The sequence below is a fragment of the Strix uralensis genome, chromosome 9, assembly GCF_047716275.1.
Source record: "Strix uralensis isolate ZFMK-TIS-50842 chromosome 9, bStrUra1, whole genome shotgun sequence".
NCBI lineage: Eukaryota > Metazoa > Chordata > Aves > Strigiformes > Strigidae > Strix > Strix uralensis.
The window spans coordinates 30,055,899-30,081,933 of record NC_133980.1 but is presented as its reverse complement, the minus strand read 5'-3'; the positions used below and the strand labels follow the sequence as shown (position 1 = coordinate 30,081,933).

Below are 26,035 nucleotides of genomic sequence, written 5' to 3'. Positions count from 1 at the left end.
GGTTGTTAGTTTGTCTTGGCACGGCGTCCATGTTTCCCCTGTGCACATGGCCCCCGTCTCTTGCGCATCGGCTCAGGTTGAGGCTGCCAAGAGAAACCACCCTGCTCTGAGCTGTTTCAGAAAAGCCACTGTGGAGACCTTGGAAAGGCATTTGAAAGTCTCCACTCAGCAGTAGGTTCCCGTACTGCTTCTGTAGGGTGGAGAAAGACCCTGCTGCCCCAAAGCCCAACCCAGAACAAACCTCTTAGGAGAAACAACAGATGTTTAATCCTTTGAGGCATCATCTCTCCCTGGGGAGAGTCTGCAGCCTCAGTAGTGGCTTTACAGTAGAATAGAAAGATTTATTTTTTTTATATACATTTGCTACAGAGAAGAATGGGACTTTAACTTGTTTGAATAATTAACAGGTGAAGATCAAACTGTCATTGCAACAGTTTATCAGTGCCTCACAAGACTCAAAGACCTGTTTTATTAAGGAGCTTTGAAATTTTTGATTCCAGTGCCTTATCAGGTATGCTTTATTTGGATAACAATAGATAAGGCAATTGTTAAACAGCCGAGCAATTTTGTTTATCTAAGCAAGCACCTTACAAATTCGTTAAGTGCTTCTGACTGCAGCTCCTCTTCATTAGCTGCAGTGAGGTCATTGCCAGTGGTAGAGTATAGCACAGCTTTAAGGAGTTCACACTTTCTCATGTGGAAGTTAACCCTCTGCAGCTATAATCAACCCGATGTGCATATTTGGGCCTTACACTGGTTGGCGTGAGGCACTAAAGCCCTTCAGAGCTTAAGTTTCTTATTGATCAGCTGCCGTAACATCTGAATACATGTTCAGACAGGTACTTGTATGTCATGACTTCTCTTGACTGAAGAGACAGCTTGACACGGCTGCTTTAGGGACGTGCTGGTCCCTAAAATTGGACAGGCTGAATCAGTTCAGATTTTTTTCAAATTCAAATAGGGTGAATTTGCTAAACCACCACTGAAAGCATTTAAGCAGACCCATTTTACTTTCCTCCACAATACAGATAAAGTACCTATAACCACCGGTACCACACTGCAGCATCTTCTGTTATGTGCTATCTTGGCTGCTTGCTATGTTTGCTCGTGCTTCTGTAGCTATAGGCAGCAGCATTTCCACACCTTCGTGTTCAGCCTCAGGAGCACCCCATGTGCTGATTCAGCTTCCTCCTGTCATCCTGTTTCTTCCCATCCCTGCGTGCCTGTTTTCATTCCTTCTGCAGTCTCTACTTGTCAGTTATTCTGGCTCAGCATCTCCTAATGCTCCCCAGAGAACAGCGGTGCGTGGTGATTCAGCACGCCAGCCTTTCAGACTTCCTCGTGAGGGAGGAACTGCTGGAACTGCGTGGGAGGCTGTTGAGGCTGCTGTCAACAGACCTTTGGTCTGGAGATGATGGTGGAGTGGGTTAGTGCAGCTGTACTCGCTAACCAGACACGGGGATTTATCCCTCCAGTGCCCCTTTTCTTTTCTTCTAATTATTACCAAGGCTCACCCATGTCTTGAACACAGGTGGAAATACTGGAAAAGATTATTGCAATATTCAGCAGCTCTTGTGTCCTGTTTTACGGGAGAAACGTCTCAGGGTTGAGAGTCTGACTTCCTTCTGCTTGGTCAATGAGAAATTTGTGTCAGAAGGCAAACTTGGAAGACTGCTGAGCTAAGCTTGTAAAGAAAAAGGTTTTGGGGCTGATGAATATTTGTCCTCCTTGTGACCCGATTCTTGTTCACACCCAAAAGTCGTTTCTGAACACCGCATCGAGTTGATGTGCTAATGGTGTGCCTTCTGTTACAGAACTGCGGTCCGTGTCTCCTTGTCCTAGGCTGGTGTTTAACCACAAACCCAATTACATTGCTGGCAGAACTTTAGTTTGTTTCCCCCACCAGAAGATGCAATTTTCTATCAACCTCTCTCCTGTTCACTTTGCCCTCAAGATATTTTCCACCTTCTCCTCCCAATGACAGCTGAGATCCTGTCTTCATGAATTTGCTGGATTGTTGTTATTTTTTATTCATTGCAGGCCAGCTTCTATTCTTGTTAATACTTGAAACCAGCTGCCCAAGGGATCTTTAAATCTGGCCCACGCGTCTGGGAGGCATCTCTGCCAGCATACATATTTCCACAAACAAAGCTTGCATTGCTTTAGATTTAAATTGGGGGTTGGCTTGCTTGAATGAGTTCCAAATAAAACATTAAGGCAAGAGAAAAAGTGCAAGCAACTTGAGCTGATATTAAACAGGACAACCTCTGCGAAGCATCTTGCTTTACAGAAAAGGATGAGAATGCTGATATTGCCAAGGCTTCCTAGCTCTTTTGAAAAGGGGAGGAAAGTTTCTTTTATTTAGCTATTCAAAATGGAAAATGCTTGACAATGTTCTTGTAGCGTTTCTTTCCCCAGGGGTGGCTGAAAAGGGGGATACGTCACCCTGTTGATGCAGAATGAAGGAAGTGTGTTTCACAGAACTCTTGAGCCTGATTTAATAACTTGCAGTTGGTGGAAGTGTCAAAGCAAGCATTTGTGGCCGTTGACAATGTGGCAAAGTGGTGCTGCAGCAGTGGTGGCATAGTGCCGTGGGTTGCGGGGCCGGGAGAGTCTGCAGCGGTGGCTGATGTGGTTCTGGACATCTCTCCCTGACGATCTCTGTTCCCTCCTCATTAGGCAGACATCACAAAATGCGTGGTGAATACTGACCCCAGCCTTCGCTCCCACTGGCTCGTGGCTGCTGTTTGCAGCTTTGGTCACTTCCTCAAGGCTATCTTCTTCGTCCTGCTGCCTGAGAGATGAATCCGAGTCGCCAGGTGCAGCCCCCCTACCCCGTCTCCTCCCCAACTCCAGAAGCAGTGATAATGGCAATCTCTGAAGAGGAGGAAGAGAAGAACCAGGACAAACAAAAGGCTTGTTCTCCTCTCCCTTCAGCTGGGAGCAGATGATCAACCACAGTCTCCTTTTTGCAGCCACAGGAGCCTCTCTCATCATTAATCCTTTCAAGAGTCTTGTTTCCCCGAGTGACTTGTGTGTGTGGCCTGGATGTTGCCAGTCCCTGGGCACGCTGATTGCAGCTGTGTGCAGCATGGACTATCAGATATCTGTTCCTTACAGTTGTGTTGCATGCTTATGCTAGTGCCAGGCAGAGGGGAGGAGGAATGGGATATTATTTGAAATGGGATAGAAAAGAGGAGAGGGGGAAGAGTCCCTCCTTCACTCCATGCGATTCCCCTTTCAGTCCTCAGACTCGCTTTGCATCAATTCTTGTTGTTACATTTGTGCTTAAACTCCATCTCCTCCTTTATGCCTAACTGGACTTGCTGGGCTTTGCCCCCAGCGTAGCACGGTGGAGGGGATAATGCAGCTGTGGGTTTTTAAAGTGATAGAAACAAACATACTGTCATCAGATGCTTCTCCCAGTCGTATCTTGGAAATCAGACTGAGTGGCTGTGTGAGGGGCATGTGATGCAGTTTGCAATATTTTGTTGACCCCTCTTACTGCGCTCACATGCCATTTCAAACAGGAGAGCAAGGGGCAACGCCTTCAAGCAACACTTGGGATTGAATTTCATAATAAAGAAAAATGTTTTCTCCACTGAGATTTCATCAGAGCTAAGCAACATGTAAGTAGGAAAGGCTGGGGGGCATGAGCAGGAATTAGGGAAACAGTAAGTGAACTGTCTGGTGTTGTGAAGGGGGAAAGCTGTGTCAAAAGTAGCTGATTTATGTTTCTCCTTTAATGTCTTCGGAAGTACAACTCGCAGTCTTCTTTGTGGCAAACAATAAAAGAAAATAGGTGGTGTTTCACTATTGCAAAGGGTATTGTATTTGTTTCCAGAGTTAAAAATTCCAAAAAAGGCCAGAACAGTGCAGAGACAAACACTCAGGCCATGCTAAAAATACTTCAACTTTTCCCCTGGTAGAACATGTTAACGTGTTAAAACTACAACTCGCCCGGTTCATGCTGGGAATTTAACCCCTGTTGTTACCATGTCAGAAACGTGCTGTTTTCACCAGCAGAAGCGGGGCCTTGCCGCTGGCAGCAGGGGAAGGCTGTGGAGCCTCCTCTCTGCCAAAGCCTTGTGGGAGACACCCTGCTCGGTGCCTTGCTCCCAAGAGCATGGCGTCACAGAAAAACACTCTTCTGGATTAAGAACATGTGGCATTACAGGAGATTTTGCTGTGGTGGGTTTTTTTTTCCTGATTTCCCTCCCACACCCTGTGTTTAGAGGGGCTTTACTGTTCCCGTCTAGAAGTTACAAATGGGTTTGAAAATAAAGCAAAGCCTTTACTTTTTGGTTATAGCTGTGTGACAGGTTTCTGCTAGCTGTCAGTAGTGCTGTGCTCTGACCAAGAGAACCCCCTGCAGAGGATATGGAGGTGGTTATACCCTTGCACGCTCCTGCTTTTGTCTGGGCTAGCCTTTTGCTCTTCTGCTGATGCCTTGGTGTAGGAGTACTGGGCCCAGCTTTACCCCAGTACTACACTCACAGTGAAGGGTGCTTGACCAGCAAAGTCTACTAGTTCTTTTTCTGTAGTAAAGTAATTCTTGTGGAGCAGAACCCTGAAAAGACAACCTCCCCCTGTCCCCAATCCCCCAACAAAAACACCAAGAAGGAAAAAGCCTCCTGTTCTGTGTCGAAGCTGCATGCTGCCTTTGACAGGGTCTAGGCAGACTCTGGCTACACTATTAAAAGCTGGGGGTGGTGTTATACTGACAAAATTCCCAGTGTGGTTGCAGCTGATGGTACCCTGAGGTTGGTGCATTTTTGTGTTTGTAAAGCTTGCAGCAGTTCCCTGAATAAAACCAAATTGCCAAAGGATTTTTTTTTTTTTTTCTTCCTGACATATTGGCATTAGGGGTTTTGATGACACCTCTCCCACCTGGGACTTTCTTCCTTAGATTCCTGATAGATGTGGCTGTGGAAACTTAGACCAGGTATAGGCTACATGGTGAACTAAACTGCTCAGGCTTTGAGCAGCACAGTGAGGATCGCCTCTCCTCTGCAATAGATGCAGTAGAAGCCCTGTAGTTCATTGCAGGGGGATGCAGCTTCGTTGTCTTGAAGGAGCTTATGAAAAAGTAGACTTTGGACTTCTGAAAATACCCTGGTTGTGTGCAGACTTTGACTTGGACAGTTTTGCAGCTCATGAAGTCCAGCTTGCCTTATCGTGCCTGGTGTTTTATGAAGTGTATGTGAGTTGATGGAGCTAGCACAGTCAAACACTGGACCGTCAAGACCTTTCTCAATTTAGATGCTGTTTTGAAATGTAATACTTGAGGCTATGACTGCTTTTTCAGTAAACCAGTGATATCAGAGGGACTATTAAGGAACATAAAGAGTTAAATGCACCAATTAAGTGGGTTTAACAAAAAGATAATGATAAGCCAAATAAAGCAGCATTGCTGGAAAGGAATGTGTGTGGGTGGGAAGGGGGTTACAAAGGCAGGCAGACAAAGACTCAGTCTGGAAACTGCTGATAATGAAGAGGTGGTGGAGCTGCCCACAAATTCAGACTTCTCTGGCTTTTGCCTGTCTTGGTGCATTTGCTAGTCCCTGCAACGTGTGTACCAGAGCTGAGCAGTGTGCTGCATGTCCTGCACTTCGTGTTAAGCTAGGATGATACTTTTACCCTTCTCACTCCTTAACCACATTGGCACCGGTCTTGCTACCAAAATAAACAGCCATCAGAATTGCACACACCGCCGTGCGTTTGGGAAGCGACAGTTTTGAGCCATATTCAGCCAAGTATTTATGTTGCATTCGGTTATAGCTGTGATATTTCGGCATTTCAGAGTCCTTCCAGAGGTCCTTTACAATCCCAACAGTTCTGTGGCTCTATGATTTTTTCTATTCCTTCCTCTCTTTTGTCCAGTCCTACCTGATGGGAGACATCAGGGTTGGTTGTTTATCACCCCAATAAACATTTTCCTTTCATATGATTGGTGAAGGTCCTAGGAGTGTGTCTAATTTATTTAGCTGTTAAAGAAAAGCAAGAATGTTAAGTACCAAGATTAGTACTATTATGCTTCTTCATATTGAAAGCCTGTCTGTTGTTCCTCTTACAGCATTAAAAACTGAACCCCCCCAAACTAGCCACCTCACCTTTTTTTCCCCAGTGTTTCCAATTATCCGCTTGAGAAAATGGCTTGTAGTGAAAGTTGCCTTCATTTTTTTTTAAGCTGTTTTTCTCACACTGAACGTTCTCCGTTGAGACATACCTAAGCACAAACTGTCGGGGGGGCTGGGGTGCTGTTGCACACTGTCCCCCATCACCTTCCAGTCCACTGCCCAATTTCCTCCCCTTTTGCTAAAGGGCAGCAGTCACAACAGGAGCAGGGGCAGTGCCAGGAAGCGTGCCTGCCCTTCGCCCCCTTAGGCACCAGTTGCTGGGCACATGTAAAACCCAGCCAGGCCCTGGCTGCCTCCTGCCTGGCTGGGGGCAAAGAACAGGCTGGGGGCACCGAGGGGAGGGGAGGCTGTGGCAGTGGGGGCCGGGTGGAGGTGCCTAGGGAGTAGCGGGAGGAGGGAGAGAAGGCTGGAGATGGGGAAATGGCATCTTAAATATTTTAGTGGATGTGGAGTATTTTGCAGATGAGAGTGGCCTGTGCATCGATAGAGCGGGGAATGCCAAGGTCGCAGGGTTGAGCCTGCAGGAACCTGAGCTTCAGCACTCCTTTGTTCACAGATGAACTTGCTCTGGTAAGGATTATCCCACCCTCCCCGGCGCCGTCTTCATTCTGTTTCTTTGTAATAAACCTACATTGAGTCAATGGAAATATTTGCTTTATCACAAAGGTAGGGAACAGAAGAGCCGCCTCGGCCTGGGTATTTCACTGCATTTGAGCAGTGCTTATCGTGTCCTAGACCTGACATTGCTTCAACCACAGCCTTGCTTATACCTCTCCCTTGTCAAACATTTGCAGTAGGTTCACCCTCTTCAAAGCAACTAGAGAAACTGAAGTGGTCTCGGTCTCACAGCAGATGTCACTTGTGTTCCTGCACTGCTTTTTCTCCTGTAAATGGAAAGAAAACAGTCTGTGAAGCCCTTAATTTATCAGACTTGCATCTGTATTATATACTGAAGTATGGAACAATAGCGTCAGGGAGCAACATTGAGGTTTCCTGGAAAACTGCAATACCAAACTTCCTCATTTTCAAATTTGTTGTTTAGACCCCGAGAAAAAGCTCTGCCTATTTTTTTTTTTATTCTCTTTTAATATGCAGAGTCTGCAAGTGGGGGTTTTTTGTGCACAATTAAACTGAATATGAAGCAGGTTTCGAGTCCCTTAGATGGCTTTCTGAGAAGATCAAGCCCCTGAGGCATTCCGATGGCTTTGCCAAGAGCCTTCCTGATGCGGCTCTCATCAACGTGTCTCCTTGAATTTCTTTACTGCTGTTGTTTTTTTAAATCTAGTATTTATAATTTTTATAGGCATAAATTTGCCACAGATTAATTATTCTCTTAGGGCAACATGAAAACAATGCATGCTACTAAATTGAAGACAAGAAAACAGTAATTTAATGTACTACTGGCAGAGTCTATAAATTTCTTCTATGCAAGTGGTTTGACAGATGGAGTTTAAATACTCCCTCAGAAAAGCCTGTAACCTTTTTAACTCTAAACATTTTCACCCACTGGGATTATGAGCCCCTTGCACAGTTAAACAGAGTGATCCTTGCTTGAACTTTACACTGTCACCCAGGACCTGGAAGTGCATTGCACGTTCAAGCAGAGTCTGTGGGAAATAGGGTGGTCCTGGGTCAATCACAGGACATGCAGTCCGTGTCCAGGCAAGGTCAGATGAAAAAAAAAAGCTTCCCCTCTCACAGAAGGGAAAAAAAAAATGTTGGGAAGGGAATTTCCAGCTTCTTACAAGCATATTTCAGAGCTTTAGCTCAGAGTAAACTTCATCTCTTTTCTCCGCCCATAGGCCAGCAGACAGCACTAGAGCTTGTCTTCTCCATCACTGCAGGAAGACTTGGTGATACATCTCTACTTCTGTCAAAAACTGAATTGTGAAGCTAAGCTCAGAGAAAAAGGACGGAACAGATCTCATGACCTTCACTCATAATTTTGTTAAGCTCCACGTTTAAGTTAGATAAGGTGTGTTTTCTACCTCCAGAACAACCGCATCCCCTGCTGGAACAGGGCGCTGGGCTTGATCTTGAGTCCCTTTCAGTCAACTGAAGGGCAACCGGTTTGGATTTTGGAGGACTACGGGCAATACCGAGGACCTTCATCATCACTGATCTGATGGGAGCCAAGAGGACCGGCCGCTTGGCAGGATCAGGCCCTGCAGTTGCTCTCTCTGTCCCGCAGCACAAGGCAATCCCTCGCAGTATCTTGCCTGACTTTCGTTAGGCAGGAGCTGGAGGTCCCGCAGCCAGTCCCTGAGATGCAGACCCATTCTCCCGATGCTCTGTGACACTGTCCAGGTTACATAGAGCCACCCAGAAGTTGAACTTGAAGACCTCTCAGCATCACGGCGTCGCCTTTTTACTCCTAACGTGGAGACGTGAGTCAGGGGCTGTGCAGTGGCTGCCACAGGAACAGTTTGTTCCCATTTCCCACCAGAACTGAGTCTGGATTTTCTGGTAATCTAAGAAGGGGATTAAAAAAACCCAAACAAAACCAGCCTTTTATTTTGATCTCCTTGACACTTCAAAAGAGAAATTAAATTGCTGGTAAGCTGCTAGAACATACTTTGCTCTCATTTTCTCAGCTAGAAGATGGCCAGACTGCCCTTTTTAAGCCTGGCAAGCTTCTGCTGGCAAAACCCCTTGCCTGTGCTGTCAGGCTTTCCCCCTCCACGCTTGAAGTGTAGGTTTGCTGCCAGAGCTCCTAGGGAAAGGTGTCTGACCCCCATGGCCATCTGACCTAGCAGGTTGTTTTCTCTCCCAGAGAGGGCAATGCTTTCCAAAATGTGCTATAGCAGATTTGGATGCTATCCTGAACAGCATCATACCCACAACGATGGCCCCATTGCCTGGTATATTTTCCCTTTTATTAGGGCTGACAGTGTGCATTTATACAGGGTGGAAAAGGAGAAAGCATGACGGGTGTTTGAACGGGAGCAAACAACCCTAAAAGTGGTGTGTTGTGTTCAAAGCCTCTCCTGCCTCCGAAAGGTTGCTGCCATCAGGGTTTGGGTACGTGCCGTGGCTTCCCGTAGGTATTCACTGGGTTGACACATGCTGTGAGCCTGTAATTTGTGGCTAATGGTAGATTACTTGAAGCTGGGAAAAGATGCTTTGAATAACTGTGCCCTTGGTTTTTATGGCTTAACTGAAGAAGGAGAACAGTACTACTAAAAATACTTAACACGTTCAATATAACATTTTGTCTCTGAGGGAGAGCAATGGATTCACAAAGTTGAGCCAAGGCTGTATGTTATTACAAGCAATAAACCTACTGGAGTCTGTAACTAGCTAGATCTAAATTATGAGACATCCTTCCCAAACCCTGCAGCACATCAGTGGGGAGACTGAAAAAATTGCACAGCAGCTTTGCTTAAATTTAAGCAATTTAATAATAATAAAAAAAAAAAAGTTAGTAGAATGTCCTGTGTTATTTTGACATTGCATTCACAGCCTTGAGGTTTTCTGTAGGGGTGATGACTGGGCAGAGTGAGGAAGATGTGTGGCATAGCTGAGGGGGATGTCTCACTCCATGTTAAGCACCTTAATTTCTGCTACAATGAGCTGCTGTGAAATAGTTACGTGTCTAGTGCTGTGAAGGCTGTGTAAGGGGAGGTAAAAGTCACTGCTGCTGCAGAGGGTGGGCCAGCGTCCAAGCTGGCCGGGACAGCCTGGCCTCCAAGGGGACGGGCTCAGGGCTGGCTGGAGGCTCAGGGAGATGCTCTGTACTAGGTGACATTTTCAAGTCAGGCTCTCTGCAAGCTCCCGAGCTGCGCCGGGGTAAGACACTGTGGTAAGAACATCTGGCAAGAGTGGGCTTGAGCATGCAGTCAGGTGAGGTTCGGCCCTGGGGTGGGAGGGAAGAGTGCTGCCGTCCATCGAGAGGGCTCAGCGGGCAACGTCACAGAATCCCAGAATCATCTGGGTTGGAAAAGCCCTTGAAGCTCCTCCAGCCCAACCATGAACCTCACCCTGACCGTTCCCAACTCCACCAGATCCCTCAGTGCTGGGTCAACCCGACTCTTCAACCCCTCCAGGGATGGGGACTCCCCCCCTGCCCTGGGCAGCCCATTCCAACGCCCAACAACCCCTTCTGCAAAGAAATCCTTCCTAAGAGCCAGTCTGACCCTGCCCTGGCGCAGCTTGAGGCCATTCCCTCTTGTCCTGGCGCTGGTTCCTTGGCTCAAGAGACTCATCCCCCCTCTCTGCACCCTCCTTTCAGGGAATTATAGAGGGCAATGAGGTCTTCCCCTCAGCCTCCTCTTCTCGTCCCCATCCCTCCCTACAGGCAGGCTGGCAGTCTCTCTGTGCTGCACAGGGACTCAGGGTGGCGTGAACTTACCCTCTTAGGTTGAAAAATGTTGCATCGGTGTGAGTGAATGCTCAAGTCTAGTTTCTAACAATTTCCAAAGTGGGGGAGACCTGGGCTGGGATTCATAGTGCCCAGCCTTGAACTTAGCACACTCTTTAAGTCTGCCCTTAGCCTGCCATCAGAGCTGGCAGAAAGGTTGCCCCATTGGTTTTAGGCTTCAGCTCTAGTTTCAGAACCGGAGCTGGAGAATAAGGAGCATACAACCATCCAGGGGATGGGTAAGGGCACAGCTGCTTCCTGAGCGGCTGCTGCTGGGAGAAGGTGGCTTGGCACCCCCCTCGGGGCTTTGGCCCTTTGGACCGTGGCTGCGTCTCATGCCAAAGGGATGTTTATATTCGCTGCCTCCCAGGGCAAACATGGCTCCAGGGCTGAACAGAAACAAAGTCTTGAGGACACCAGCAGCCTGAACTGACAAGGTGCTAAGATTAATTTGCAGTGACTTAAATCAGCCCATTTAGGAGCTCATAAAATGTAAAGCGCTGAAGGAAAGCAGCTGTAAGGAGAGCAGCGTGGTCCAGGAGTGTCCCATGGATTCACAATGTACTTTCCAAACCAGTTATCTTGCAAAGATAACTTCTTACTAAGAAGCATTTGTTGACTGCATATATTTATGTCTGCAGACATAAAAATTTCAATCACCCCCTCTTTTGAAGGGAAGAAGAGCAGCTGAGAAAACATTTGCCCTTTTTCAAAGAGCTTTATTTACTTTAGGATCAGAGTGATTCGGCATGGAGGCACCAGTTGGGGCTGGAGGCAACGCTGCGCTTCCCTTGAAGATGGAGATGAGGATTATATCAAAAGTGGAATTTAATCCTGCTATCTTTCACTTAAAAGATTTAGTGAAGTGCCTCCAATTTACTTCAGCAACTTCTCCAAGGACAGTGATGTCCTCAGGCTTTGAAGGAGTAAAATACTGGGCGGCTTGTCTGGAGGAAACATTTTGAGAGGTAGCTGTGGTCAGCTGGAGGACGGGAAGAGTCTTCCCGTGCTTGCAATCTTTTCCCCAGTCTCCCGGGGAGCTGCGGCTGGCCCCTGGCTTGCGTCTCCGCAGGGCTGCGAGGCAGGGCTCCGCGTGTAGCTGCGGGACTGCTGACACGCCAGCCTGCGGGCACACAGCAGGAGGAGCAGGACAGCATGCCAGTGCTGTTTTCTGCAGTATTTCCTGGCTTTTGCAGTTACTGGTGATGACTAGCTATGCAGGAAAAGTCACGTTAAAAAGAACACAAAGTGTGTTTACCTTAAACTCTCACGCTGAAATTATTTCACGGTGCCGTGGTTTCTGCATGGCTCACCCTGACCCATTACCACTGGTAGTGCTGAACTGCTCCCATCCCCTGAACAAAACCTGACAGTGAAGGAAGAAAGGAGCAAACAGGATGGTTTAATGTCCTACAACTGAGCTGGAAGAGACCCAACCCTTTGAAGGGGTCGAACGGGACAGCAGGGCTGGCCTCTGCCTTTGCAGGCTGCCTTGCTCCCAGGCTGACTCCATTCTAGAGGGAGGCTCTTCCCCATGGGCTCAGTGCTCAGGGTGCTGGTTTCAGGCCAAGCAGAGGCCTTGGGCAGTGCCAGTGCGCCGGGCTCCTGTGCTGCGGGCAGGCAGCATGCCCCAGCCGCTGCGGTGGCTGGCTGCCCCGCGGATGCCAACAGGGGACAACAGCCTCTAAGCACGGGCCAGCTTTGTCTCCCACCTTATCTGACTTGAAGTTTAACTTACGGAACACAACGCTGGCTTTAAACACTTGGGGAAAAGTTACAAATGTCCACTCCAGGCTCTCAGTTCTGGGCTGCGTGGGTCTGTCTGGCTTTGCATGTCCCTTGGGTGACTGGGAGCCCCAGCCTGGGAGGCTGGACCAGACACGTAGCAAAGCTGCTCAGAGGAGAATGAGAAGATGCTGTTACTTGCTGGTGGCACTGGGAGACAACTGAAAGACAACTGGACCAAAGCTGGCCAAAAAAATCCCAGGAATTTCACAGCAACCAGGGAACAATTTCCAGCAGAGAAACAGTTCTCACCCAACAGTTATGCTGTGTGATGAAGACTAGATGAAGCTGTGGCTGCGGTGAGCTGGTGGCAGGCACAGAGCTGCATGGAGGAGTCAGGGTTCAGCAATGCTGCAGCACATGAGCATGAGCCTTAAAATGCAGGGGAGCATCACACAAGACACCAGTGCAGCAATCCCATACAACAACGAGAGCATGAAACAGCCTCTTGGCTTAATCCTGGCTATAAATATGGGCTGGCTCTTCCACACTGATTTACCATCCCTGTCCTCCACAGAAAACCATCTCCCCTGGGTACTTTGAGGGAGCTGCTTGCTCCAGCACCTAGTCCTGTGCAGAAGCGTGGGGCTCACGTGAAGGTGGGACACGGCTGTCTCTGGGTGATGCTGAAAAAACAGCCCTTCTGTCTTCCTCCTGCCCAGCGCCGTGCGCCGGGCTTGCCGAGTGCCTTGAACTTGGAGGCGAGCAAAGGACTCTCTGACGAGGGATGGCTACTTTGGGTATAATCACCTGTGCTGTTAAACCAGCAAAATTGGTACTGGGTTTTGAATGTGATGAGACCAAGCAGCCTCTCCCACGATGGGAGGGATTTTTAATCATGTTTTACTTGGTTGACAGCTCCTGAGTGTGGACTTTGCTGGAGCACAAGAGGCTGAGCAGAGCAGGGTTTAACCTGCTCCCTTAAAATGGGCAGGTTTAAAGGGGCAGTGTTACCTGCCTCCCCCTGCCCTAAAAGTCTGGTGTGATAAAGAGCAGCAGCCTCTCCTGGGGAGACTGTGGCAAGACTCCAGTGCCAATTCCCACAGCAGGAGCCAGGGAAGAGCCCGTGTCCATGTCCCTGCAGACCTCTCATGAATGCCACCGTCTCGCCACCATCGCACTGAGGAAGGCAGCAGCATCAGTGTGTGTTGGGGGAGCTCTCAGTCCCCAGCAGAGGTGTATATATACAGCACAGACAAGTGGGATTTACAGTTGCTGGCTTCCTGGCCTTACTTTCCAGGAGCAGCAGCATCAAGAGTGCACAGAAGACTGAGAAAAACAGCTCAAAAAGAGTAAAAACTTTTGAAAACATGCCTGTTCTCCAGGCACTCCTGGGAGAACATAAACAGTGTGGAAAAAGCCCCGACACCTTCCTCTCCTCCTTTAGTAACAGTTCAACCTGCTGAAAATATGTTATTTGACTTAAAAAGCAGTCTGGGAACCTAAACATCACCCTCAGCCGTGCAGGTCCGGTCTCTCCCAGTCAGTCCTAGAGACCACAGGCAGGAAGGCAGGCAGTTGTCTGTCTTGGCCTCCCAGGCAGCAGCAGTGATGCTGAGTAGACCCACCCACAGCAAGATGGTCCGTTTTCTTTTAAAATGTTTGTAATTAAGAGCTCTGGTTCCCTGGTGATGTCCTATAAAAGCCATTAAATAACAGAGACGCCATCGCTGCCCTTGAAAAGCAAAACAAACCATCAAAAAAACTGCGCACCAGAAGGAAGCAGAGTTTGGGCTGCCTTTCCAGGCTCAGTGTGCTGCTTCTGCAGATACAAATATTTATGAGCATGCATTTGTGAATGCAACTGGAGCCGAGTTACCACCTTGATGTTACCTGCACAAACTCAAACCCTCAATTAAATCTGGGGTTTGCGCCCTTCGGACGGCAGCCACCCCACTTTCCCAGCCAACGCGTGCTCAAGAAAGCAAAGCAGATGCAAGAACAGACTCATGTCTGCTTTTGCTAATGCCCCTCAAGCTTTTCTTCCTGCTTTTCTCTGCCACCCCTCAGCCAGCGCAACCTCAGGCCCAGCTGCTGGCACTCCAGCTGTGCCCTCCAGCTCTGCCTCTGCGCGTGCCGGCAGTGGTGTCGCAGCGGCAGACGGCTCTCCTCTGCTTGCCATGAGCAGCCGGGCTGTTGCAAGCCTCCGTGCATAGAGACCATTGGAATTAGGAAAAGGGAATAACAAAATTTAAAATTAACATCCAGTTGCAGTGTGCCTTCAGTAGGTGTGACTCCATGCTGTCCTGAAGAAATGTGTCCAGAACTGCCTGTCTGCTTGCTGCTTACTCTTCCTTAGTCTCCTGTAAATTTGCCTGGAAAATCCCCGTGGTGGGGCAGCACGGCCAGTCTGCAGCAGAGAAGAGCAGAGCTCTTGGGACCCTCCACCCATGACTCTTGCTGTTGGACACCCAGGCAGGCTACAGGCTACAAAAACATGCAGCTCTTGCTCCAAAGCAGCTTGATATGACTCATCTCGGTGATTAGATGAGCAAGGGAGAGGAATCCTGAGGGCAGATTTACTCCTGCTGTGCAGGGTTATGCAAGCTGTAGGAGAGCTGCTCCTCCTGCCTCAGACCCCTCAGTGGCTGCGGTTGGAGAAGAGAGAAGCCACCAGCAGCAAGACCCAGGGCAGCCTTCCCCAAGAAGATGGGCACCTGGCAGCGCAGGCAGAGTCCAGCTGCCTTGAAGGGCCTTGGTGAAGCTCCGTGGTGTGATTCATTTAAAACCAACAGTGCAACCTCAAAGAAACTTTCTCCACAGCAGTTTAGTTCATAAACAAGACACAACTGGCATAGTTTCTTTAATACGCTTCACCTGTAAAGAACCAAAACCCCGTAATTAAAAGACATAACTTATTTTATTGTCTTTGGCCCTGAGTGGGTTAGAACTTTTCTCAACACACATGATGCAAAGGGAATTTAGGACCCTCAACCCAAAATTAGCAGAGCTTTGAGCCTCAAGGAGCTGTTGATCTTATCAGGCTGGCTCTGCCACTCCTTCTTCACTAGACCTTTCTTCAGATGCACAGACTATTTGAGGCAAAGAAGTGTCTGCAGTGCCTCAAAACTGGCTTTGCTGTGTCACCCCAAGCTGCTATTGCATAAGAAGCAACAGGGATGGTCAGCATGGATCAGAGCTGGCAGCAAGATCAGAGCTGCCAGCCCGGACCAGCCACCGCTGGTGGGACTCGGGCCAGGAGCAGCATGTGAATGCCCTGGAGAGTCAACCAGCTCCCAAAGCTTTCAAAGGCTCAGGGACCTCAGGGTGAGGGAAGCAAGCAGGAGGGAAGCACAAGATGATCCCACTGATCAGCTATGGGAACTGCAAGAAAAGGTTGAGAATCTCTGAAATTCTGGAATATTTTTTTTAAGCTCTGCCAGAGTTTTTTCAGTAACAGTTGTGATTGCCTTTGAAGGCCAGATCCAAAGTCCAGTATAAAGGTAAACAAAATTAAAAAATTCATACCACACAATAGAAAGTAAAATACATGCCCATAAAAGTGTGACTACATTCCTGTAGATATGAGATCAGACCAGGAGTTGCAGCTTATTCTTGGACTCGTGTGGCTCCCGTATGTCCTACAGGAAAGCAATCTGCAGGGAATCTTGCTGGTTTTATTTTTCCAGAGACACAATTTATTCAAAAAATAAAACAATAACCCCAAAAATTTGTTTATTAAGTGGAAGGACTTGTTTACAGAGCAGAAGTGGAAGGGCCTGGAGACAGCAGTAACTCCAGTGGAAGAGAGCAATGTCTGGCACAGGGAAATCCGGGTCTCCTGCCCACAAAGCAGATAAACCTCCCGGCACAGGAGCAGGCAAGCGGCAGCGTGTGCCAGGGAGAGCTGCCACTGGACACCCCCACCCTCCCTGTGCGTGCCCTCAACTTTGAGTCCTTCCAGAAGACCAGCACGGACAAATGCACTCAGCGGCCGTACAAGGGTATTTAGACAAGGCTTTCCTATTCTGTTCCGTAAGGACCTGCCACTGGCCGCTCTGGAGATGGGTTCTGAGCTGGGCAGCTCTTTGGCCTGGCCCAGGATGGGAACTGTTGTTTTAATGATCCCTTCTCATCTTGTAATTCATGAAATAGCTTCTGAAGCTATATGGAGAAGATAAGCAAGGATGCTATGCAATATTTCTGAGAGCTCCTGAAGGCAATGTGCACTTAGCTCCAAACCTGGGCGTCAGCTGGGTCTCAAAGTTCTTTCACTTGTAGTAACTCATACAAAATCCTTACCCTCATTCAAGGCACCACATCCAGACAGTGGGAGATTCTCCTAGTTTAGGAGCTGAGGAAGAAGACTGCACTGAGATTACTCTCCAAGATTAAGGGAACAGTAGGAGAGAAGCTCCCCTGCTACAGCGCTGCGGAGGCTGTTGGTAGTGCCACAGCCCAGGCAGGGTCTCTAACAGGGAACCTGCCATACGGGTCACACCAAACACTCCTGGGTGCAGAGGCTGCAAGTGGGGGTTAAAACCACCACAGCCCCACCTTGTCAGGACCACAAGCTCTACCCTGCACCGCAGAATCAAATATGGCAAATGTTGACAGGGGCAACAACAGTTTAAGTGGGCTGTTAAGTCTGACCTTGCTTAGGAGAGCAGCTGGCCAGATAAGACACTAGCAATAGGAGGACTCCAGACCCAGGAGCTCATGAACCAAGGCATGCGCCTCTCTGTTCCTACCCCAGGGACAACTGTGGCCAACTCACCAGAGCAGTGGGAAGACACAGAGCTCACTCTGTGCATGTGTCTCCCAGGAAAGCAGAGTAGGGTACCACAAAGGTGATGTGCATGTCACCAACCATCTGCCATCTCAAAGACTCCAACCTCTATTTGTTTGCAATTCCTGCTACACACTGAGTATTTTTTTGCTTTACAAGCTATTTCTGGAAATACCAACCTATCATTTCAGGAGAGGAGACATCGTCTCGTGTCTCTCGGGAGTGGTATTCTGATTTATTGTGACCAGAGGGCTGCTGAGCCAAATGCTCTGGGCAAAGACGTGCACCCACTTCTAGAAACGAGGGGCTTTGGACATGAGGTTGTTAGTGCTGGAAGGGTAATGCTGAACCCACCGATGAGACGTAGGGATGAACCCTTTAGAGCAGTCCAGTAATTTTCCACATCATGTTGGCAACAGCACTAGAGAACAACGATCACACTGCTCCTCCCACAGCACTGCTTTTGCCGCCGCACCGATGGGTCAGGAGGCTGCTGGGCTGCACCCTGGGCACTGGGTGCTGAGGGTGGCCACCTCACTTGTGTCAGATTTGAGGTGGATGAGTCTATGCTTTTGGTGCTTGGCTTTGCTGGTGACTGGCTGGATGCATGGAATCAGGTTACAAAAAATGCTGTAGTGCTGCAAAAACCCCCCAGTGCTTAGCCTGGTCTTGTCTCAGAGGAAACACTATTTTATTTAAACACCTAATCATTCATAGTACTTAGATAATGAATGCAGGATTAAAAGAAAAGTCTCCATGTCTGGATACACCAGTGCTTTAGGCAACAGGAAAATTATATTTCAAGGTTGGAAGATATAAATGTGCGAAAAGAAGTCCCTTTTTTTGCACAGCTCGTGCTTGTAGCCAGGCTTAGTTATTTATGTTCAGGCTCAAGATATTCCTCAGCTCCTGGGTCTCTTGAGCAGCTGCCTGAGGAGCTCCCTTGGGCAGTCCAGCCTTTCACTGCTGCTGGGGCTGCACTCTGTCCCAAATAGTCCCTTTTCTCAATGCCTTATTTACTTTTTTAGCAGCAAGACTGACCTTTTTCATCTGTTGCTTGCTGGAGGCAATAGCAGAACAGATTTAGTTCTTTCCCCTCAAAAACAAAGGCTTTTAGCTGAAATGCTTGACCCCACCCCCCACCCCAGCCCTTACGCCTGAGTGTTTAGTCACCCATACCATGGCTGATAAATGTTGCATACGAGTAAAAATGACATTACAGTGCTACAGCACTGCTGAGTCTGCACAGGTCTCCACTAATGAGGGCGAGGCTTAAGTACACTGATGGGGGCTGGGTGCCTCCATACCCTACTGGCCTGGGCTTACTCCACTACTGAATCGTTATTATTTGCTTATTCAATAATATTTTCGCTTTTTCATCCCATTCCTCTTAACATTTCCATCTCTGCGTGCTTCTGTGGGAAAGGAAGCAGAGGCAACCTTGGAGCTGCTGCTGCTAAATCTGTGCCCAGGACTCCCTCATGTGACAGCAGTTTCTATACGTGTCTCTCATGCAACTGGGATGTGTCTGCTGGAAAGGGCCGACACCGGGTCTCTTGGCCACCGTGACCTGTCCCGGGACTGGGGGTACACCGTATCATCAGCTGCCACCCCAATGGTAAAGGGATAAATGTGCAACAGACCCAAGAAGAGGTTGACCAAGGGGCTTGTCCAGGTGCTGCCACGTGGCAAACTGGGTGAAATTATCTATTACTGAAACGTTCAGAGCTGAAAAGTGGAAAGAATATGTTTCTTATGTGAACAAAGGTATAATAAACCTGCAAAATCAATGTCTCCTAAAGGCTGACAGCTCAGGTCTGGCACAGAGCATCTCTGCAAGGAATTTGTGCCCTTGGGAAGCTGGAAGCAAGACTGGGGGAGCACAGCAAAGATGCTGTTAAGGAGGAATTTGGGTGCCTGCAGCTGCTGCAGGGTCCTCAGGCTCCCGTGGGTGCAAATACCCAAGTTACTCCTCCTGCTTGGCTTTGCCCATACATAAAGGATGTCTCCTCCTAACCATGGCCGCTGGGTTGTAGCAGGGGAGAGGAAGGAGCCATGCTGGTGGCGCAGGACTGCAGGCACGCAGGGGAGCGTCCGGCCCAGCCCACGAGCTCTGCAGACAGACATCCTGCACCATGGTGAGACTGTCCCGAGGCCAACACGGGATGAACGTCCAGTAAGGCTTCTCCAGCTCGTGGGGTGTTTGAGGGCAGCAGTGCCAGGCGGTCAGGTGGCAGCATCTCCATGACTTTGGGAGGAGAGGGGTTTCTGCCTCTCTCCAGTCACCTGTCTTCCTGACGCTTACAGGTGTTTGATGTTTTGGAGCTGTATCTCCCTAGAAAAAAAAAAAAAAAATCTCTTTAAAAAGTAGCCGCTGTTTAAAAGTTGCAGGAGGGAATTGACAGATGGAGCATGGTTGCTGGAGCTTTGTTTCCTTTGGAAACCAGGCTAAAAATACCCCATTCCTGGCTGACAGCTCTGTCACAACAAGCAGCGCGCAGCGGGAATGCAGGGCATCTCCTCCACAGCCTGTCTTTTGGTTCATCCATGCCACGGAGCACACCAGATTTCAGCTGAAGAATCGCTGATCTTTCAAAGAGTGTTACTGACTGCCATGCTCTGAAACTTGGCTCCTGATTTTTGCACTAAGAAAGTCCAGGTGATGCCACTCTTGGTGGCGATGCCATTCTGGCAGCTTTGGGGTGGCTGTAAGATACGTGTGGTGCCCTCAGACCTCCACTTCTCAGCTCCCTCTGTTGCTTGTCCCATACTACTTTTCACCATGTAACATCCCAGACTTCAAATTATGATCACCTCGCTGATCCTGTCCATTTATGTCTCTTCCACGACAAAGGTATGAATTAATTTTGAAATGCTCAGATACGTGGGCATGCTTTTAGGCTAGTGAGCCTTTGCTGCCTGCAGGGGTGCAGCCTAGGACATGTTTCAACAGTGCTGCAAACAATCGGCAGTTTTAAAGAAAAATGAACTCATCAGGCCAGATCTTGTCAAATCCTCTCACCTGGTGAATGAAATCAATTTACTTTATTGATTTAAAAAAAACCAAAAAACCTGAACCAACAAATCTTACTGGAGCCTTACCTGCTCTGATCCAAAAGCTGCTGCCAACACACCTCTGCACTTAGAAGAAGTTGAGCATGGGCTGCCCCATGTGAGAGATGTGCACTTTTAGGTCCTGGAAGGGCTTTGTTGTAGGGAAGGTCTGAGAGCCAAGCGCCCAGCATCCAGGCCAGGGGCTCCATGGCAGGGTTTGGCTGAGGAGTCTCTGAGGAAGGGAGAAAAGAACAAAGAAAGAAAATTCAGGGGTCTGTGCTCTGCAGCTTGCTGTGAGCTTAAAGATGGGTGGAGGTGAACAACAGGCACCTCAGAGATGCTTTTTTTGGGCTATGTCATCTCCAGACTACAAAAGGAGATAGGGAACTAAGAGCAGTCGTGGAAAGCAGGTCTAGCTTCACTTGTGTGCTGGACACATGAGACAAGCTTCCAAAAGACCCGTATCTGATTCCTCTCTGGTACTGATTTAAGAAGAAAACCTCATCCATGCTGGGGAGGGGAAGTCCAAAACCTCAAGGTAAGAAACTAAACCCCACATGGCAGTATGATATCTAATGTTGTGGCTTGGCTTTTCTCAAGCAGCAAGGATGCCCCGTTCCCATTGACTCTGCAGACTTGGGACATGAGACATCATCTCAGGGGGAAAAGAAAGTCAGGCTGTATGTAGTACATAACTCTGGTGGCCCTCATAGGTTCAAAAGTTTGGCTGTGATTTTTGTGATGTCTCCCAATAGCTGGTGTGGGTGCAGTGTCGGATGTGAAGATATTGCTGCTCCTTCCTTCCACAGCCTCTCTGCCCTGGTGCCACCAGGGAGTGAGTGATGGATGGAAGAAGCAAGACTGAGTTTGATTTTCTGAATAAAAGAATAAAAGATTTGTTTTGCAGGAGTGCTGGACACAGTGGTAGCTCCCCAAACAAGCTGCTAGCCTGGTACAAAGCACGCCATCACCAAAATGTTACCACACCTACAAGCCTTGAGGACCATTGCATTCCTCAGCCCAACAGCTTCAAGTCCAGTAGCTCACGGAGGCTTTCCCACCACAGACAATGGGACATGTGGAGCTCCTTAGCAGACCCCCCTGATGAACACTCTCTGGGCTTCAAGCCATAAAGACATGCTCCTGGTTGCGCACACAATTAGAGGAACGGAATCAGAGCCAGCTTACAGACATGTGGGGCCTTCACCCTGAAATGAGGTGAAAAGGACTGATCATCCAAAGGGGTGGGAATAATGCAGGAGTTACTCTGTCCAGGCTCTGGCTGGAGGCTGGGTAACAGGCAGGGTGCAGGCAGGTTGAAGCCCAAACAGAGCAGCAAGCTGTTCTCTTGTGTCGTTACATTTAGAGAAGCACCCAGGCTGTGTCTGGCAGAGTGACAAGGCTCCTTCTTTAATGACTCATTTCAGAAGAACAGCTTTGGTAAGCAACAATTTTGCACTTTGCTGTGATTCCAGAGGGTGTGAACTAAAAAAAAAAAAAATAAAAAATCAGGAGCATCAATTGAGCCTGACTGAGAACGGAGGCCACATGGCTGCGGGCTCAGCCTTATGCTGCAAGCCAGGAGAGGGACCCAGTGCCATCCATGCGCCACAGGGAAGGCCAACCCATGCAGAATGGAAGTCCCTGCAGCAAAAGCCAGGTTGGCTCTGCAGCGTGTTGTCAAAGCGGCGGTTAGGATTTCAGTGTGGCTGTGAGGATGTCCTCCTCCCACTCACCTGCTACGTGACTCATCCTGCTGATCTCATTCCGTAGAAGCAGGAGGGTGCTACCGGGCTGGCTGGGCTGAAAGGCAGGGCCACAGCTGCACGGGGAGATGCTGGCCTAAAAAGGTGATGCTGCGAGTGAAAACGTGCAGTACAAGTTTCACGGTGTTTAGTTGTGAACCTCAGGCCAGGCTGGGAGAAAGCCCGTGTTTGGGGTACCAGGGTGGAGAAGTAGAAGCTTCCCCTGTTTCCAGGTTTCCCTTTCAGGGACAGCACGCTCAGTGAGGGAAAGGCAGCCAGCATGCCTGTGAAACACTACTAATGTCATTTTGTTATCCTGAAGTGCTCAGAGTGAAGCCACAGAGCTTGATCTCATGGGCTTTTAGCATCTCGGCAACAGCGTGAAGTGCACCCCCTGCATGTTGTTGCCTGTGCTTACCTTCCACCTCTACTGGGAACATCCCCAGCATCACCACCTTATTTTCTGATGCTGTAAAAGGCGTCCATACAGTGATCACCGATATCAAAAGAATGGAAGACTGCCATAGGAAGCCCGGGCACTCCAGTTTGTTTTCAAAGACAGACCATTTTCTTTCCCCTTCCACCTTGAAAGCAAACAGTTCTGAGGCCCAAGAGAGTACCGCTAGCCTGCCCACTGCGGTTTTGCTTTCTGCTTGCTCCCTGCATACATTGCTTTTCTTTCTCAGCCTTCTCTGAGCAGCTTAGGAGATGAAGACAAGCTTCGGAAAGGGTAGCTGAGACTGCAGCCTGGGCTGCTGCTGCCCTCTCCTGGGTCCGAGACAGCCAAGAAGCCAAAAGGGAATTTTTTAAAAAGAAATTCCTGCAAGCCTGGGTGCAGGTCACCCTCTGCACATCCTCTTGCAGCCTTGCAGGGGAAGGTGTTGGGACAGCAGGCAGGGAATGGCCTTTGGAGGGTGCCAGGACCAGGGATCCTGCCCAGGCTGGTACCAGGTTGGCCTGGCTGTGCCATTTGAAGACCTTCTTTCACTGGATCCCCTCATGACCCCTAGAAAAGTTTATGGCAGGAAGATGGATGGTCAGGTTGGCTAGCCAACAGCTATGCTAGCCCAATATTGTGGGAGCTCAAACTTTCTGGCCTCAGTTGCTACCCGTTTTCTCCAGGATGGTTTTGTTTATATTAAACTAAGAAGCCTTCAAAATAAGATCATACAGCTGATATTACTTGTATGCCAGACAAGCCCCAGCTCTCTCCTCCGGACCCTTGCCCTGACTTCATTGCCAGCTGAAACAAAACCTTCTACTTGCACCTTTTGCTCTGGCTTGCCCACACTGTGGGTGTCACCCACCCAGGACCCAGAGGATGAGCACCCAGCCCGCCAATGCCGGAGGGACCTCGCCCCAGCTTGCTTCTGCTGCAGCAAGGCAAAGGCACCAACCACCACCCCACCTCAGCCCCTGAGAAGCTTCTTGTTGATTGCCTCTCCAAAAAGGGGCCAAGGAATGACGGAGCCTTCCCCACGGCACTGAGAGCATTTAATGCAGCAGTTGGCTAATGGTTTCAAAAGCCACTTAGTGGCTTATGACGGTGTTATTGCCTTGTGAGTGTCTGGAAACTCAGCGCTGGAGGACTCAGCCACTCCGAGGTACTTGTGCAGCCCCTGCTTTCTTTTCAAGGGGAGCACGGGAGAAGGTGGATTCAGTGGTCTCCCTCTACCTACAGCCTGCCCTGGAAGGGGGGGATGTGGAGTGGTTAATCTGGACCCACATATCCCGTGAAAAGTCTGCCCGCCTGTAGCCTAAAGCAGAACAAAGCCCCAGGACAAAGGCTGGAGCTGAAGCCCTCCCTGCAGCATGTGTTCTTCCAGCCTGCAGGTAAAAACACAGCCACAATTTGGATACCAAAGGCCTTTCCAGCTGTGCTCCCACGTCGTGCTACAGGGCCACAAAGCACCATGGTGGCCCGGAGCAGAAGATGGCTACCCACGAGGTGGTGCTGGGCTAACGCAAAGGGGGCCACGTGCCCTGCACACCCTGGGAGCCAGCACAGTGCCAGGCGGGTGGATGGGCCTCACCTTTTAATTGCTTGCCAGCCCAAATTTTTGCTTTTTTTTTCTTTTGCTGGAGCTCACCCATATTAAAGTTGGCTTCACACATGCAGCCACTCAAGTCACTCCAGGTATTTAAAAGCCAAACTAACCCACTCATTGAAAAAAATCAAGTGTTTGAAGAGTTAGAGAAGCGAGGCGTTGCTGCGATGTGACCTACCTCCCTGGCTGGGGCAGCCAGCAGCCGCATGCACAAGCCACAAAGCTCAGGCTTGAGGCCACCATGAGGGGCAAAGGGACCTTGGCCAGGGGGGAGCTGCCTCTCGCAAAGCCTCTGGTCTCAGCAGCCACGCCGGGCTTGCTGGTCCTGCCAGCTGCCACAAGAACAAGCCGCATGGGCAGTAGTTCTTCCCACAAATGCTCTTCCAGTCAGGGATGGAAAACTCCATCATGGGCTATTAAATACGAAGCCCTTGAGCCACAAATCCTGCCCCAGGCGGAAGTGCTAGACTATTTATACACTCCTGTGTAAGAGCCGCTGCAGACCTTTGGCTACCTCGATTGCTTTTTAAATGTTTTCCAGTCCAGCTATATCCTTCTGAGACGGGGAGAGCAGAAATGCACTTGGTGAATTATGGATGCGTAGAGGGCCATAATGATGTTCTCCCTTCTACAGGCTTCTCTTTTCCAAATGATTTTTAACATGTGTCTCTCATTTGAACAGCTTTTGGACTAGCTGGTAAAGCTGAGCTCTTATTCCAGTTAGGGAATAGCTTGGTGCACATTTTAAGACTGTAAAGAGAAGAAAATAGGAAAAACACATTTATCCCCATTCAGTACCAGCTGCCATTTTATTATCTTGTTCACACAGTATCACAGATTGTTGTTCACTCTGAATCACTGATGGTCTTGTTACCACACGACCTGAGTGGGAGGTAGAAGCTGCGATCTGCGGGGTTGGAGAGGCCAATGCCAGCACCAGGATTTTGCGCATCCTGGATGCCTGAATCCTCCCCAAAATGTTGCTTTGTCCTTCCCATCCCCTCTGCTCACTCCTCTTCATCCTCCCCAGCAGCCGGTGGGGAGTGGGAGGTAGGCAGGAGACAGATGGTGTTGGGGTGTGTGAGGAGGGGGCCAAGGTGGTGGGTCCTGGGGATGGAGCAATGGTGGCCCTGGCTGTTCACTGTCCTGGAGGGACGCGGCAGTGGCCATGGTGGTGCTCCCCGGCCTGGCTCCCCATCCCACTCTGCACCGGCGCGTGGCTGAGGAGGGCTCATCCCTGTGTCCTGGCGCGGCGGTTGAGGGACCAGGAGGTCTGCAGGGAGCAGGGATGCTTTTCCACCTGCTTCATTGCCATCTCCCCAACTCCTGGCAAATGCTAGCCCAGCCTCCGGGCTGCCTGAGGGCAGCTGTCCCCATCCCTGGGGGGCTGCAGGCAGGACATGAAGCAGCGGTGGCTTGTCCCTCGCCCTGGGGAGGGGGTGAGTGGGACTGTGCACCCAAGGCAGCTCCATCCCCTCTTGTGTGCTGCAGAGGGAGGTGGGATGTACAAGCAGGATCAAATGAGGAGCAAATTCTTGATGCCTTGAGTATGTAAAAGCCAGTGTGGTATGAAATCCTCTGGGATTTTTTGCCACACTGATGGGTTGGAATAGAAAAATCACCTTTATTCCTAGCCTCACCCTTTGGCAAGAGTAGTACATGGGATGCTCCTGGGGGCCCCCCAACCCTGCCTGCAGCAGGATTTGCAGGGCCAGTTGGGTTGTGGCGTGACAAGCTGTTTGAGGAAGGCTTTGAAAGGCTTTGCCTTATCTGCTCTTCCTTGCCATCCACAACTGGTCCCACGCACTCGCTGTGCTGCCAGGCTAAGGTCCCACCACCCCGGACCATCTGCCTGCCGCCAGCACTGCCGGTGGCCCCGTTTTCCCCTTGCTCCCTCCTGAGCACCAGGACTCAGCCTGCTGAAATCTCCATCGAGATGAGATTACTGGGCACAGTCTGGAGCTCAGATTGCCAGCAAGGTTTTTCACATCCCCTCATTCAGCCTTTTGAAGTCCTAGGCAGGGGACAAAGCTCTGTAGAAGATAAAAATGGGATAGGGTGGGGAGGCTGGCATGAGCTATGGGTGTGTGCCCAGGTTGGGGGGAGGTTTCACCGTACCAAGAGCCCTGTGTGGGTGCAGGCAGCACCCAGCCATCCTGCCATGGCCCCAGCTC

General features: G+C 49.5%; 1 protein-coding gene across 4 annotated transcripts in view; it reads left to right on the top strand.

Annotated features, from left to right (window-relative positions):
* Positions 1–3,823, top strand: part of BOK (BCL2 family apoptosis regulator BOK) — a 34,395-nt gene extending 30,572 nt beyond the window's left edge. For all 4 annotated transcript variants that reach the window (XM_074878089.1, XM_074878088.1, XM_074878087.1 and 1 more), the window contains one exon: positions 2,680–3,823. In XM_074878089.1, the coding sequence (XP_074734190.1) occupies positions 2,680–2,711 (32 nt within the window). In that variant the 3' untranslated portion in view covers positions 2,712–3,823. The remainder of the gene's footprint in view (positions 1–2,679) is intronic.
* The last annotated feature ends 22,212 nt before the right edge of the window (positions 3,824–26,035 follow it).